At 40.7% G+C, this 17,472-nt stretch overlaps 2 protein-coding genes across 2 annotated transcripts in view; both read right to left on the reverse strand.

Moving 5' to 3' along the window:
- ND-SGDH (NADH dehydrogenase (ubiquinone) SGDH subunit) overlaps nucleotides 1-5,644 on the reverse strand; it is a 16,848-nt gene extending 11,204 nt beyond the window's left edge. The window contains exons 1-2 of the mRNA XM_027375774.2: nucleotides 5,490-5,644; nucleotides 578-792 (exon numbers count right to left, since the gene is read on the reverse strand). Of these exons, the coding sequence (XP_027231575.1) occupies nucleotides 578-792; nucleotides 5,490-5,568 (294 nt within the window). The 5' untranslated portion in view covers nucleotides 5,569-5,644. The remainder of the gene's footprint in view (nucleotides 1-577; nucleotides 793-5,489) is intronic.
- Nucleotides 5,645-8,142: 2,498 nt separating this feature from the next.
- Nucleotides 8,143-16,455, reverse strand: LOC113823156 (probable glutamate receptor). The gene is made up of 9 exons (XM_027375772.2): nucleotides 15,030-16,455; nucleotides 13,299-13,670; nucleotides 13,028-13,131; nucleotides 11,658-11,831; nucleotides 11,230-11,450; nucleotides 10,827-11,044; nucleotides 10,532-10,680; nucleotides 8,803-8,913; nucleotides 8,143-8,539 (listed from the first exon to the last, which is right to left on the reverse strand). The coding sequence occupies exons 1-9, from the start codon at nucleotides 15,240-15,242 to the stop codon at nucleotides 8,317-8,319; spliced, it is 1,785 nt and encodes a 594-aa protein (XP_027231573.2). The 5' UTR covers nucleotides 15,243-16,455; the 3' UTR covers nucleotides 8,143-8,316.
- Nucleotides 16,456-17,472: the final 1,017 nt, after the last annotated feature.

Genomic DNA, 17,472 nt, shown 5'->3' on the forward strand with positions numbered 1-17,472 from the left:
AGAGAGAGAAGAAGAAAGAGAAGAAGAAGGAGAAGAAGAAGAAGAGAATGAGAATGAGAGAGAGAATGAGAGAGAGAGAGAGATGAGAGAGAGAGAGAGGAGAAGAGAATGAGAGAGAGAGAGAGAATGAGAGAGAGAGAGAATGAGAGAAGAGAGAATGAGAATGAGAGAAAGAAAGAGAAAGAATGAAAGAAAGAAAGAGAATGAGAGAAAGAGAGAATGAGAGAGAAAGAGAGAGAATGAGAGAGAGAAATGAGAGAGAGAAAGAGAGAGAAAGAGAGAGAAAGAGAGGAGAGATAGAGAGAGAGAGAGAGAGAGAGAGAGAGAGAGAGAGAGAGAGAGAGAGAGAGAGAGTGGGGGAGAAAAAAAAGAGACGGGAAGAGAGAGAGAGAGAGAGAAAGAGAGAGAAAGAGAGAGAAAGAGAGAGAGAAAAGAGAGAGAGAGAAAGAGAGAGAGAGAAAGAGAGAGAAAAAAGAGGGAAAGAGAGATAGAGAAAAAAGAGGGAAAGAGAGATAGAGAAAAAAGAGAGAGAAAGAGAGATAGAGAAAAAGGAGCCTATTGAAAATCTCAGCCTTACCGAATAATATTCCCAGTGCTTTGGGGTGTAGTCTTCAGGGATTGGAGAAAGCTTTGCTGGACCAATGAACACATTCGAAGCAAAAACAATCAGTCCAACAGGGATGAGTCCAAGCATGACATAGAAGTGGAACATGTCCTTGAACTTGTGCCACTGCCAACGGGATGGTGTAATAAACATCTTCGCTGGGCCTTGACTGCCCATCTCTCGCTTCACTGAAAGTACACAGTTAACAATGAATAGGATGTGCTGATCATGAGAGGAATTTAGTCATAAAATGGCAAGTCTACCATTACTTTTATTATGTTTACAACTGTTAGTCAAGCAATTCTTCAGAAATATCAAAACTGAAATATTGTCTACAATCAACCTCAGTCATTATTCCCAAATAACATTATTATTTTTGCATAAGAATAACTTACCTTTAATGACCACCAGTATCACTCTTAAAAAACTGACCAAACTTAGTTACTAGGAGCCTAAGTTTTAGCATATGATTTAAAGACATGTATATTCGCATCCATACTGAAGGAGAAAATGTTTAATGTTTAATGTTTGAAACAAATAAATGCTGGACATCAAAGGTTACACAGCCCAATGGTAAAGTATTGTGTTGGTAAGGGTAAAGAGGAGTTAAAGATTAGAATAAAATGTGTTAGATGTCAAACATTATAGAGTGTTATAGGATAGTATAGTAGTGAAAAGAGAAAAGAGGGGAGTATGTGAACTAGAACAGAGATTAGTAGAAAGGGGAGGGTTAAGGGGGTAGGGTGATTAAGTGAAATACAGTGTAACTATCACTAGGGAAGGTATAGGAAATGGATGTTGAAAAAGTAGGAGAATAATCCAGGGAGAGGGGGTGTAGGATGTCAAAGACTAGTGAGCGTTATAAGACAAAATGGAAGAGAAAAGGGGAAAGAGGGAAATAAATGAGGTAGAGCAGGGATTAGTAAAATGGGAAAGGTTAATGCACCAAAATTCAAAAACTCTACTGGAACCCAACCCACCTTTTGGCAAACTCTACGGGATTTCACATGTTCCAAACTCCCAAAAAAACTAAAAACTAACCTAATCTAACACTCAGAGTTGCCATGACTAGGCATGCCGTTCAGGTACTGCCTGAGGGGTGCGTTGATGTGGGGGCTCAGCCCCCTAACACCCCCAGGAAACATTCTCTTCACCTTGGTCTGTATGACAAGATAGAGGTGCGTTCACACCATCAAATAATAAACCAAATACCTTTATATCTGGAATCGTCAAACTTTCATATTTAGCGTTAAGACACAAAAAATCGGCCAGAGTTCCTTGCTTATGTCTATATTTTCTATAAACTAGTTTTCTATATGTGTTTCATATTCTGTTAATCCATTTTCTATAAATGTCACATTTTCTGTGCACCACTTTCAACCAACGTGGAATAATTACAGAATACTAATTTCTTAATCCATTATTTAATCATATTTCTACTAACATTTCCTCTATTCCTTTTATGCTTATACATTATAAGGATTCTTCTATGTGATGTAGATTTATAATTTCGTTATCACAACCTTGATTCACTATTAACAATGTAACAACAGTACTGCCTCTTTACATTAATTGCCTCCCATGTCAGAACAATACACAATCTTCACTACTTGAACACTTTCCGGTGAGCTCTTGATGTCGATGGACCCAATTTTTGCCACTGTATAGTCTTAAGGTATACTACATCTGTACGGCGAAATACCCTCAGGGAAGGGGGTCCAAGGGCTTGCACCTGGTAGGGAAATACCCAAGGGAAGGGGGTCTGGGGGCTTGCCCCCAATAGGGAAATACCCCAGGGAAGGGGGTCCAGGGGCTTGCCCCCAATAGGGGGTAGGAAGGTATGCTTTGTTTGTGCAGTGATCTTTAAGAAATTTCTTCAACATTTCAGCAACACTGACATCGACACGGTGCATCTTGCAGCGACGGTTGAACGAAAAGTTTACATGTTTATCAACTATTTTGATTTTAATTATATGTTTTCTTCTTTCTTTTATTGATAATCTGAATTTCGGCTCAATTTGTTCATTTTTACGCTTTCTTTCACTTAGTTATAACAAAGTTTGGCTCAGGTTTTTCATTTTTACGCTTTCTTTCACTTTTTTATTATGAAGTTTGGCTCGGGTTTTTGATTTTTATGAAATTTTTCACTTTTCATTCTACTATTTCTCCCGTGTGTGCCCCCCCCCACCCCTTCAACCCCCGATTCCTCACGGGTCCCCCAAGATTGATGGGGGTAGAAGAAATAAAAACAAAGAAGAGGCACAGCTGTCTTACTTAGAATTACCCATGAAACTCTTGTTTCTTTGTACTGTTGGGATTGCTTCGGTTTTAATCACCTTTTTCGTCATTTGGAGCTCTTGAAGGGGTCTGATATAAAACTGGGATGGTTACTAAAGTCTAATTATTCTTCGATGCCACTGTAAAAGTCTTAAAAAGAACCCAGAATCAACACAACACTGGAAACACAACATTTCTCACCGGCTTTCAATCTCGAAATAAGCGGTATAGTGAGCTGTCAACCTGTGGCTGGCGCAAGAAAGTGTGAAACACTCGATTCACAGGATTCTATATGAGGGTATAGATAAATATAAAAATATGCAAATGAAGTATAACATTACTAAAATACTTAATGGCATAAATGCGTACCAGCATACACAGATAATTAGCCAAATATTTTTTGACAAGCGCATGATGATACAGACTAGTTTGTGAACACAAAAATGCGTTCGTGGGTCAGTGTCGTGTTTTTCTTCGCAAAGTAAACAAGCTTATCGACTTATCGGCGGCCGCATGTTATATATTCTTCATTTAGCGGTGACTGTAAGGCCTGCGCATCTTAAGCTATATGCCATCCCCTTCTATTCTTCCCGCTCTATAAGATGGCGGTGTCCATTTTCCTCTATCTACGTGCGTCGGTCTCTCTAATCTTTACCAGAGGTATATTTTCATCATTTAGTGGTGACAATGAAGCCGCTGTAACTTAAACTACGTTGTATCCTATTCTATTTTCCCGATCTATAAGATGGTGTCCATTTCCCTCTATTTACATGCGTCGCAATAAGTAACGGTCAATATGCATAACAGGGTAGGGGCTTACTTTCGAACTAATTTTGATATTTATCTGCATGAAATCTACTGATTTCAACGATTCTTGATGTTGTTTCTTGTGCAAATGCTTCGTTGATGAGATCTGAGTACCACTTCCATCGACAATCTTAATTTGTCAGTCCCGTTAGTAGGGGAGGGCATGAAGTATATCAGGGAAATTATGGGGTAAAACAAGCTTAAATAAGAAGAATAATGATTAAAAATGTGTAAAACTAGCACAAAAAGCGCTTAAAATCGGCCAATGAAACTCTACGGATGTAACCGCCATCGTTGAAAGTCTACGCACCGGCGCGCCAAAATTCGAAAAACTCTACGGGAATACAACGCATCTTTCGGTAAAATCAACGGGATTACACACCTTTCAAGCATAAAAAAACGTCCTAACCCATAACCCAACCTAACCTAGCAATTTACGGTGCCGTGACTAGGCGTGCCCTTCGGGCACTGCCCGAGGGGAGGGTTGATGGGGGGCAAGCCCCCCAACACCCCCCGGGACACATTCTCTTCACCTCGGTATGTACGGCAAGATAGAGCTGCATCCATACTGTAAACAATAAACCAAATACCTTTATATATCGAAAGACAGAACTGTCAATTTTCCTTCGCTTCTTTCGGTCGGTCGTGGATCGTGGGTCGCTTCGTTTTTATCGCTTTTTTCGGGATTTGGGGTACTTGATGCCCTTAGAAATGGAACTGCGATAGTTATTGAGGTCTTTTTCTTCTTCGTTGCCACTGCATAGTCTTAGGAATAACCTAGAATCGACGCAACACCGAAAACAAAACATTTCTTACCGGCTCTCTGTCACCGACTACCCGCGAATCCACCTGTCAAAACTGGCGGCGAGAAACGCGAAAATACGCATGCGCAGAAGATCGTTCAGACCGATTCCCGTTAAAACCTGTATAATCAATCTTAAAACACGTAAATGAGGTATAAAAACGTTAATAAAGGTGTTTGAAAGCATAAATATGGAACGGCAGACACTGATGATTAGCAAAATATCCTTTTCACAATCGCGCAGCAATACATGCACTAGTCTGAACAGCGCAGTAATCGGTTCTGCGTCCAGTCCAATGTTTACTTTCGTCATGAAAAGATGATGATGGACTTAAGCAAAATTGGGCCCTCACCTCTGTTCATTTACGTATAGCACCTTTGGGAAGCATTTGCACAAATATTGCCATAGAAGAAAAGTGTCTTGGTTTGTATCGGTCTATCGATTTATATAGGTTTTATCTCCCAACTTAGGCACTACCTTATACTGCATATTGTCCTAAGTAACTTATGCCCAAGGCTTCAGTAGCTCAACCTGTGCTGTTTATGACTATTATGCTCTGTAAGGTGGCAGAGTCGCCCCTATCTCTGTCACTCTCGGTAACATTAACCCTTGAATCTTATGTTCTATCAGATGGTAAGGTCAAATTCTTCAGACTCCGTGTCAGGTGCTAATCTCAATAATACCCTACATTTTGTAGATTAATATCATAGGCAAAAAGAAATGTCCAGAATATTTTCCCCTTCATTTATTCTAAACAAATATTATAATCACGAAAAGGATGAAAATGTTAGCGTTCTACGTGCCTGATCATGGCATAATAATGATAAGAAAGGAAGCTACACGTATTAACTAATAATAGAGAATCTTGAGCAATGCTAAGAACCGTGTAAACAGGCGGCCGGTCTCGTTTCCTTCGCCTCCCCTGCATCTACAAAACACTTATTTCTCTTTTACCATACCTCCACACGTATCTATAACGTCAGGCAATGCGAACTTACCTATCGTCATGCATTTTCCCGCATTCGAGGCATTTTTCAGAGCAGAAGAGCCCGAACGCAAACAGCTGAGCACCGACATTTTGCCTCGACAAGTGAGAAACGAGAAGCGCAACGTGTGCCGCCTTTCATATATCTTCTAAATTAATGATAATGTAGTTGAAGTATATGGAAGAGCGATTTTTCTCTTAATTTCTAGTTCATGGGTCACAACCGTATGAGAACATTAGAATGCGTTTCTTCAACGTTATTTATTGAGGTTTTTAGGTGACATATATTTTTTTATTATTCCAGAATACTGATATTCTGCTATCCCAATTCTCATTTACTTCAGTTTTAAAGTGAAAGTTTCCCTCAGCTGTGCTTTCGAGATGTATTTACATGTTCGAGTGTTTTTATCCTGCTTTCTTCTTAATGCTTGTGTTCATGTAATTGACAACCAAATTCAAATCATATTGCTGTATGAAATGGAGAGGTGTCTGAGGAAGGAAGAGGAACATTGTCTAAGGAGCCATTATGAAACAATCAACTAGAAATACGGGTAGAGATGGCTGTTGGAGAAGTAGGAGTAGAAGAATGGGATAAGGGGACAGGGAAGGTGGTAAAGTCAGGAGGGGAAGGATCCGGAGAAGGACACTGTTGCGACAGAAGGGAGTAACGTGAACATCCAGAGGTAAAGATAATGGGACACGAAGAGGGAATGGTGCACATGGAGAAGGAGAGGAAGGGGTGTGTCGAGAGAGTGGGAGGAAGAGGGGTAGGGAGAACTTGAGGAGGATGGATATCAGTAAAGACTTTGAATGTAGAGGGAATAGGAATATAGGGATTGGAGGGTGGGTGAGTGGAATATTCTCTTGGGTTCTGTTTAGGAAGTTTCGGATGTCTTCAAGAGTTTCTGGAGGGAAGTTGAGCAAAGGGAGAGGATGTGGTAGGAGAAGATGGAATGCCTGGTGCGACAGTAAAGTGAGAAAGAGGAGTGGAAGGCATCGGGGAAGTGGTAGAGATTGTAGTATCTGGATTAAGACTGGAAAAGGAATTTGACTGGGGGAGAGAGGGAGTAGAGATAGGATGGTTCGGGATAGAGAGAATAGACACTGGAAAGGGGGAGGGGTGTTGAGACATCTTGAGAAAATGTGCGTGACTGAGAAATTTGAACGGCCATGACCAGGCTGGACATTCAGAGGGCATAGGCTGTGGAGCGACAGTGTTTGGCTGGATGGCCAAAACGCCAACATTTCTGACATGACATATAAATACCATGAGGGAGGTCATGCCTACGAAAGCTAATCTTAGCAATACTGATGTAGGACTTTTGCTGTCCTCTGGAAGGAATGGTGTAGCAATGTCCTTACTGCACCATAATCAACAAGGGAGGTGAGCAGGTCGTTTCCACAGCCTGACCAGTCCTTGCCTTAGGGGGTGGAAGAAGTTCATTGCACTAAGGATGGGTTGTACTAATATGGAGGGAGTGGGTAGAAATGAATCAGATTGCAGTAGGAGGATGTTGGGAGATAGGAAGAGGTGTAATGATCTGGGTATATTATTCGGAATGTATAGAGTTGACAGCAAGCATCGGAGAGGGAGTATCAGTGACCGGAGCCGTGGTCAAAGCAGAGGCAGGGAGCAGGAAATCAGATTAATCAAAAATAGATAGACTATTTGTTGAAGGGCCAAACTTTAATGCTCCCAGTAAGGACAAAGAATTCTCATCATTGGCCATGGTGAGCCTGAAATAAGGAAAGGGTCTGGGCTGGGAGATTAACCAAGGGGATACCGTGTCCATGGCTCCCGGAGGCCGTTCATGACTAACATCATCCTTTCAGCATGACTCTCACACCTTAGGAAGGAGGTGGGCAGAAGAGGATGGAAAGAAGGAAAAGGTAAAGGGGAAAAGAAAAAAAAATAGTTGAGGCGAGGGCTGAGGTCCAAGGTAGGGGTGATCCCATACATTGGGCGCCAGTCACCGCCTCCTAAGCCCCCTCACGACAACAACGAGTAAAGAATTAGGGGTGTTGGGGGTTGAAATGTGACAAATATTTCCCCTCTTTTGAAAAACATTTTTTTTTTTTCATGCTGCCACACTTTGGGACGACATACTACCTGGGGGTGTTCCAAAATGCCTGTCCTACCACTGTCTAGTCAAACCTTCGCTGCAGGGTATACTGAACCAAATCCCTTATTTGGCCTCCCTCCTGTAGACAGAATCCAGTAGGATTTCGAAACAGTTATCTCATCTATTTCAATAAATCTGGGTTCTGCTTTGTGTTTTTTTTTTTCTACCACTGTATCAACACATTTTATGTTTTCCCATCCGTATGGACGGTGAGCTTAGGATACAAGGGAGACAACCCATATGTCTTGATTCCTTTATTAAAGAGAAATGATGTTGGTGTGTTGCTCCTTGGCTCCCCGCAAGGGGACTGCCTGTCATATCGTAAAGAGGTCTGAAGAAAGCTACAAATCGCTTATTTATATATGTCTATATGTGTATATATATGCATGTATATATATATATATATATATATATATATATATATATATATATATATATATATATATATATATATATATATATATGTGTGTGTGTGTGTGTGTGTGTGTGTGTGTGTTTGTGTGTGTCCCTCCCTCTCCCACTCCGTTTTCCTCTCCTTCTCTCTCTCTCTGTCTGTCTCCCTGTTCCTCTCTTCCCCCCTCTCTGTCTCTGTCTCTCTCCCTCTCTCTTTCCATCTCTCTCTCTCTCTCTCTCTCTCTCTCTCTCTCTCTCTCTCTCTCTCTCTCTCTCTCTCTCTCTCTTTATGCTTGTGTATTTGATCCTTCTTTCGCCTCTGATTCACCTCGAAGCCAGTGCGCTTCTCTTGAGGCAACGTGTCACGAGGACTTCCATCCCGAGGGCGCACAGGGACAGCGCCGTGCCAGCTGCGAGGAGCAGAAAGGCCGACCCTGTCTTGGCGAGTGACAGGGGCGGGGCGGCGTTGGGCAGGGGCGGGGGTCGGGCTTCTCCCCAGTCCTTCAGGATCTTGCTCAGCAATCCTGCACTTCGCATCCTCACTAACCTGAAGGGGAAGGGAAGGGAAAGGGGGGGATTAAGTTCGAATCCGAAGTCACAGATTTAAAGATTGCATTTTTTGGTTAATTATACAGTTGTTTTGATGTGATTTGGTCGTGTTCTGTAGGATTAGTTGGGAAATATAGAATTCAACGTTAAACCTTCATCTGCAATGAGCAGACAGGTTCGAACTATTTATCTTTTAATATTCGGAATCCTTAAATCCTGAAAAAATAAACCCTTTACAACATGTAAGTCTAAAATCACAACCTGTTATCAAAGAGTTCTTTCAGCTGTGATTTCTTCGTAACCGCCACGCTGACGAAGATGGCGATATATTTTTCCTTCGTCAGAGCCAGGATCCGACTGTCGCCGCCATACCTGAGTGGGAGATTTCCCCGTGAAGTTGGGCTACTTACGTGATCAGTTTTTTTTTTTTTTATTTCCCTAATATTATTTTGTTATTCGTCATATATGTACGCATCGTATAGCATATTCCATGATATTCGAGTATCTTCGCATTTCTTTATCAATAGAAAAAATATTGTCCTCATAATCGTCAGCACATCTAAAATATCGGTAATTTTCTATATTACCTTCGCCACACCGATATCGACGATTTTGGTATCGTTGGATTCCTCTCACTGTCCACATTCCAAATATGTAGGTTTTATTGCGCGGAAACCCCCCGTTAGCGAGAAACTTGGCCCCGATTGCAAGGGAGGGCATGGAAGGTTCTAGAGAAAATCGAGGTTAAATAACACTAATAATATAACCCACAGTGAAAATAACCATGGTTATTCATATGACTTTCCATTGCAGGGGGCTGCGCCCCCTGCGACCCCCCCTGGGGGGGCTGCCGCCCCCTAACCCCCGCCGAGGAAACAAAACCTCCACCACGTATTCCCGGCAGGCTAGAGCGTTACACAATTCTCGTCGATCGCGGAGCGGCGGACGTATTACATTTACCTCGTAACATTCCCACTGAATCAGCATACTAACCTTGACATAGTCAGCATTGTATACAGACACGATTGTAGTATAATCAGGATGAACAGAGTATACCATGAACAGAAGAGCGCCCTCGTCGGCGGGTTTTGCGCCTCTCTCGATGTTACGCCGATGGCCTCAAGGTCGAGTTTCCCGTCCCCTGGAACCACGATTTTCGAAATCCTAACCGAAATAACCGTCGCATTCAGTACTTCGCCATGGCCGCCGCGATGACAGTGTGTGAAGGGTGCTCCTACTCCGAGATAGATTTTCTGCGCGAGGTAGCAACAAGCCAGGATGAGATTCTGCGTGAAGGGAGCACCCTCTCTACTATCGGCGGCATTTATCAATCAGGTTAGTACCTTAAAAATCCTAGGTTATTGTAGGTTATCGGCTCCGCGTCTAGTTCGTGTGCGCTCTATCCTGCCGTGAATACGTGGTGGAGATTTTGTTTCCTCGGCGGGGGTTGGGGGGCGGTAGCCCCCCCCTAGGGGGGTCGCAGGGGGCGCAGCCCCCTGCAATGGAAAGTCATGTGAATAACCATGGATATTTTCACTGTGGGTTATATTATTAGGGTAATTTTCTATATTACGTCCGCCGCTCCGGCCGCCGCTCCGACATCGTCGCCCCCGATATAGTGCCCAAGTTTGCCGCTAACAAGGGGTTTTCGCGCAATAAAACCTACATATTTGGATTGTACAGAGTGAGAGGAATCCAACGATACCAAATCGTCAAAATTACTATATTACGTCCGCTGCTCCGACATCGTCGCCCCCGATATAGTGCCCAAGTTTGCCGCTAACGGGGGGTTTCCGAGCAATAAAACCTACATATTTGGAATCTGGACAGTGAGAGAAATCCAACGATACCAAAATCGTCGATATCGGTGTGGCGAAGGTAATATAGAAAATTACCAAAATATCTAACAACGGTAAAACATGCTTAACAATTTTCATCCCACAGTTTACAACTAACACTCCCGCCTCTTTTTCAGAAAACTTCAACCTACTGGTAACTGTATTCGGACTCTGTTGTGAGGTACACGTTCTTTCCCTCCAACACCTTGGCAAAGCCGACGTCGTTGGTGGCAACGCTCCCCCATTCTCCTCCGGCTTGAATATTCGCCCAGGCTTTTTGGTACACTGGGTTAGTTGAAAGCTGGAAGAATAAAACCAAACTGCAGCAAAAAGAGCAATGGGAACTATTTTGTAAAGGCTGGAAAGGTGTTATATAAAGTATATGCTATTTGTATCTCGTGGATTGATCATATTTATCAGATTTTCCCGCGGTCCGCTCCCTCTGACCTTCAAGACATCCTCCTGCACTGTGCTCTTGAGGACCATCAGCTGGTGACTGTCGACACGAGTGAGTTCGGCCAGTGTGGTGAAGGGCAGCAGAAGTCGGTTCACGGAAAGGGCTGAGATGAGAAAGGAAGTGTAGTGGATATAGGTGACCGTGCCCAGCAGGAGCGCCGTCAGGAGAACAATACGCCCCGCCGTTCCTTGTATATCTTGTTTGGTCCCTGTTAAGAAGGCAACAAGAGCATACATACTTATCAAATGGCAGAAAAAGGGGGGGATGTTCAAATGGCAAAAGAAGAATAAGAAATGTCTGGAAAGAGTCAGCAGAGAATTTATTTTGCCGAATATGCTGGAATGGAATGACGAAGGCGATAGTGAATGAAATTTAGAAATACGATTCACGAACCTTGCTGACAAGCTGCTCCTAGTATGAGCAGTATGCTTTCAGTGAAGGGAACATGGCCCCCCGACGATCTGCTGTAGCGCGTTATGAGGGTGATGCAAGACCCCATGAAAAGTACCATCATTGCAGCGCCCGCCCACGCACCTGAGCTGAACTCCTGAGTGTAGCTTGACCAAGAGATTCCAGAATTGGCTGTCCCTGGCCGACGGAGGACTAAGATGTGCCTGGCGAGTGGTGGGGATGAAAGGGTTTGTGTGGGCCGTATTCCACCACAGAATGTCAAGGGCTCATTGACAAGCACTGCTGTAAAAACTGTATTACTGGGAGCACACTCGAATAATGTAGAAAACGATATCTAAGCGATATCTATAGTACCATTATATATTCGTATCGATCTGATGCAATGAAAATATCTGAGATAACTGTCGCACCTGTCTAGGAGCAGCGGGAGAGTGAAGTCCACCACCTCCTCCCTGGGAAGCGTCCTGCTGATGGCCACGATGACGTCCCCCTTGTCGGCTATGAGGTCGCCTATCATGCCGTTCCAGGTTCCGTCGGGCTGCAACGCCCCCCAAGCGCGATCCTCCGGCCGAGACCAGCTGCATCTGCAACAGTTAGAACATGCATGAAGCGAAGAGGGTACAGAGGAGGAAAGCGAAAAGCACGAATAGAAAATCGAGAGACGGAGGGAAGTTAGGGACTGAACAGAGGAGACGAAACCGCTTCATGTCTAATCTCAAATATAGTAACGAGTACACAAGGATAAAAATGAAACAATCGAAACTGGAATTGAATCGAAATGTTTCGAACTCGTCAATAGTTCCTCATCGGACGAACAAATAACCGAAATCTAACCGTTTTGATTACTTGTCCGTCTGATGAATTGTTGACGATTCCGAAACGTCACAATTTAATTTCATTACTTTTTGAGGCTGTTCTCTTCATGTCTGTTTTCTTCACTTTTCGTATGATGGTTGGATTCTTCAGAACTACACACGGAAAGTTTAATTTATGTTGCCTATTACTTGAAACTAAGAAAAAAAGCTGCAGTTATGTTAAATGACAAGATCATTTGTATCACATCTATGCATTATTTATATTACTCTTATTTCAATTATCACTTTATTTTAGATCCAGACAAATGCAAAAAAATGTAAGCAGACCTAATCAGTCAGCTAAAATATTCGTGGTTCTCGTAGAATGAAGAACGTAAAAAACAAGGAGCACAGTACAGTAATGAATAAGAAACAGACAATGAATAAGTAATTTGAAATAACAGATAAAAAATGGGGAAGTTAATCAGTCGGAGGAAATGGAGAACTGGAAAAAAAAACTTTTGCTACCATTCGAGAGGGATTTTAAAGGATAACTTTTGTTGTCTTTATTTTTTTCTTCTTCCTTTTTGTATCTTGAGAATTCTGATATATGCCTAAGTACAGATTTTTTCTGAGCTCCGGGCATGGAAATCATTAAGATCTATCTAGTCTATTAGGAAAGTTTAATGTTCTTCCTCTAAACCGTTTTATCAATACGTTCATTAAGAAGTAAATGCATGTGACAATACAATTCTTTGTTTCTGACAGTTATATCTCGACGTATTCCAGAACCTCGGATTTACGGATTGACTTTTTGAATTGTGGTATTTATGGGTAGGTATTTCCAAAGTTACTTCATTTTTGTTATACTTTGTTTCGGTTCAGGCAAAAGCTAAAGGAAAACACCGATCGCTTTTAAGTTTCATTTCGAAGCCAATGACTCTGGGGAACCTCCATCTCAGCGGATGTTAAGTGAAAAGACTTACGTGAAGTTAAGGGAACGCTCCAAGATGGCCATGATGTCCACGAAGGAGCCTGTGACGCGATAGTCGCCTGCCGGGCCATAGTCAGGGATGGTGAGGGGCTGGAACTGGAGGCGAACACGTTATGAATACTTATAATGTTCAAGGTCATTGTCCAGAAGATAAACGGAAACATTCTTATAGCATATGACATTCTCAGAAATTTCGGTGACATGTTATTGCCATAAGCGCTCCGGTCTTAATCCAACCGGTCCCCTTCTGCACTCAGTCTTACATCATCCGCCATGCACCGAAGTGTAGTTCCGTCAAGGTCGCCTCTTCGGCTGGCCAGCTCCTCTCGCGGCCCGAGGAGGACGCCCGCCCCCAGCAGCAGCCTCAGCCCTTCACTCCGCTCGTGCAAGTCCTGCGGCAGGTCCTTAAGGAAACCGAGTGGGCCAGACACCGCCAGGGACGTGTCCTTCAGGCCTTCGTCAGCATCAGTCCCAGTTTCAGGGACGAGGGACAGAGAGGAAGGTCCGGATTTCAGAGCCTGGGCCCGAGATATCCAGCATCCAACCCGTGTCAGATGTGTTGGGAGATCTGGCCTGACCTGATATTGCTCCCACAACATCACTCTCCCTTCACTGTCCGGCACGGCCACTTGTAACTGCAAAGACCTTTATTTATTAGGATTTTTCGTTATTACTATTGCAGTTATTTTTTAGTTATTATTATCATCATTATTATTATCCTGATCATTATTATTATTACTATCATCATCGTTACTATTATTGTTATTAGTATTATTATCGTTACTACCCTTATTATTACTACCGTTACTACTATTATTACTATGATTGTGATTATAATTATTCTTATTATTATCATTCTTCTTATTGTTATTATTTTTATCATTATTACCATCATTATTATTATTATTATTGTCATCATTATTATTATTATTATTGTCATCATCATTATTATTATTATCATTATTATTATTGTTATTCATCTTTTTATTATTATAATTGTTTATCTTTTATGATCATTATTCTTATACTATCATTACCACTATTATCATTATTATTATTAACATTATCTTTTATCATTACCTTTATTTTCATTATAATCATTATCATTATCATTACCTTTATTTTCATTATAATCATTACCATTATCATTACCTTTATTTTCATTATAATCATTATCATTATCGTTACCAATGTCATTATCATTATTATCATTGTTACTATGTTCATTCTCATTCTCATTACTCAGAATTTTTTATCATTACTATTATTATTGTTATTATCATATTTATCATTGTTATTATTTTGTTATGATTATCATTATTTTCATTCTTCTTATTGTTATTGTGATTATCATTATCATTATGATATGATAATAATGATAATATTAATTGTATAATAATTATAGTAATAATTATTGGTCATTATCATTATTATAATAATTATCATTATCATCATTACTAATATCACTATCATCAATACTTTCATCATTATTAAAATCATCATTACTATCATTGTTATTGTTATCATATTTATCATAACTATCATCACATTATTATCTTCCTCCTTCTCATCAATACTTTTGTCATTTCCATTGATTGGCCTAAATTACATACTTATCAGATTGATGCAACGGGGAGGGCTAGATCAGTAGCAGCTCGAGGTGTCATGGCGTCTGATTCTATTTTTGAAAAAAAGAAGAGAAGAGAGAGAGAGAGAGAGAGAAAACAGCACAGGGGGTTAATTTTGATGGCGTCACAAAAGTTACGGATGCTTTGTGATTGTGGTCGATCATTTTGGTCTCTTCAATTTTCAAAAAGGATGGAAAATAATGGTTTTAATGGTTATATTTTCATTGAACAATCATCAAAACAGACGCCATGACACCTCCTCGAGTTGCTACTGTTCTAACCTTTCCCTTGATGCAATTACTATCGAAATGATTCAAAACAAGGATTCGAATCATAGCGAGCAAATGAACACGCCGGCTGGCTTACTTGAGTCATTGCGCTTATATAGACGTTCTTCAGCAGACTTCGAAAGGCATCGTTCGACAGAAGGAGAAACCTCAGGCCCCGACCCACGCTTTCCCGAAGAAGCAGGTCGAGGGTGAGGGCGTGGGCGGGGAGGAACATCGGCAGGAGGAGCATCAGCTGCCGATTCGACCGCCGTGCCGAAGCGAGAGAGCGAGGGTCGAGGGCGCTCCCCATCCCGACCCCGAATCCCCACTGCTTCGAGGCGAGCAGGAGGGTCCTTTTGGTCGTCGCTTCAAACGAGGGGGTGGTTTCTGAAACAGAGGGGGGCCATTTCACTACCGAAACTTGCGTACGAGATTTTTTTTTACTGGGTTTTCCGGATTTCCAGATTTCTATAGATTCCCTAGCGACTTCTAAAGTTTTCAAGTGCGTTTAAAAACCTTTTAATGATCGTAAATATTAAAAAAACTAAAGATTCCACATGAAATTCACTACTTTACCATATAACATGACTGCTTGAAATTGATAAAAAAAAATCGATTATTCGTTCTCGTCATAATCTGATGGATTAACCTCGGCATTAGCTATCTGACTATTGTTTAAATCCTCACGGAAAAAATGGGAATTTGAACATTTCTAAATGAGCTCTCCTGTTTCTGAAAAATTGCTGGAACGGACATTAGGGGATTAAAGTAAACTCACTTGACCTTGCAGCTACATTCATAACATCCTGTGCTGCCATTTTCTTGAGGTCTTGCTTTACCAAGACCTTGCGTAAGCCAAATTGCTTGATTTATTCGTAATCGTTTCTCCGGCACTTTTTGCTTCGTTTTGATAAAACTCTGCTTTCGCTAAAATGGATTACGTAGTGCTGGTAGGTACTAAAAAATTCTGTGTACCCAACAGGCCAAACAAATCGCTTGCAATTTAGCACACATGGTCATAAAGCATATGACTGCGAAATTGTGTAGGCAATTTCTGATAAAACCTACTGTTTTTTAAAAAAGGTTTGAAAGTTAAAAGGGGAATTTCGGACATCAACATTGATTTGAAATTTCATTAACATAAGACTACGTTTTGTAAAAAAAAAAAAAAAAAAAAAAAAAAAATGTGACGCGGTATTTCAGATCAGGACGGTGTTTGTTCGATGGGGTACACAAAAGACTTTTTCGCAAGGGTGGTTCATTTCGTCTAAAATCTGGCATAAATCATTTGTGTTAATATTAAATAAACTGATATATTCCTGTCATAATCTGCATTTGATTCTGCGTCTGATCGAGGGCTTCAGTACTCCTCTGCCCTTCAACTGCTCAGGTGTTTCTCGAAGTTTATGACCTTTTTTTACCGATCTTAAAGACATCTTGAATATATCTTGAATTACCAAGATTTTGTAAACGATTGCTACGAATGAAACATTTGCATGATGTTAGGATTCTTGAATTTCTTGAGGATTTTCGAATTTCCCAAGAATTTCTTGAGGATTTCCGTTTTTTCCAAGTAGGGTGTAAGGGGTTTCCGAAGTGAAATGATCCTCGTCTGAAACGAGGGATTTATTTTCTTCCTATTTTTCTGAAAAAAATATGAATATATATATATGTATATATATATATATATATATATATATATATATATATATATATATATATATGTGTGTGTGTGTGTGTGTGTGTGTGTGTGTGTGTGTGTGTGTGTATATATATATATATATATATATATATATATATATATATATAAATATATATATATATATGTGTGTGTGTGTGTGTGTGTGTGTGTGTGTGTGTATGTGCGTGTGTATATATATATATATATATATATATATATATATATATATATATATATGTCTATACACACACACACACACACACACACACACACACACACACACACATATATATATATATATATATATATATATATATATATATATATATATATATATACACACACATGCATACCTACCTACCTACTTATATATATATATATATATATATATATATATATATATATATATATATATAAACACACACACACACACACACACACACACACACACACACACACACACACACATATATATATATATATATATATATATATATATATATATATATTATATATATACAGTATATATACTTAATATACTTTACAACGCCTATGGTGAATGCAACCCAAACTGTTAAGAAAATACATGACTTACCGTTTCCAAGGTCGAGGAAAACTCCCCCAACATTGTAGAACTTTATGTAGTCACTCAGGAAGCCAACAAATGAATTGCCAGGTTCGGCGTGGACGACGTGGACAGCGTACGGAATCAAAATAGCAGCCACCATGGACGTGCGCATGGTAAGCGGGAGTTTACAAATGACACAGTCTTCACGGTGATTCTCTTTCGCGAGCCAGTACTCCTTCTGTTACCTCAACACCCTCAGACTGTTTATATATAAATGCCGAAGCACGCAAG

This window comes from Penaeus vannamei, chromosome 8 (assembly GCF_042767895.1).
Source record: "Penaeus vannamei isolate JL-2024 chromosome 8, ASM4276789v1, whole genome shotgun sequence".
In the NCBI taxonomy this organism is placed as follows: Eukaryota; Metazoa; Arthropoda; class Malacostraca; order Decapoda; family Penaeidae; genus Penaeus; species Penaeus vannamei.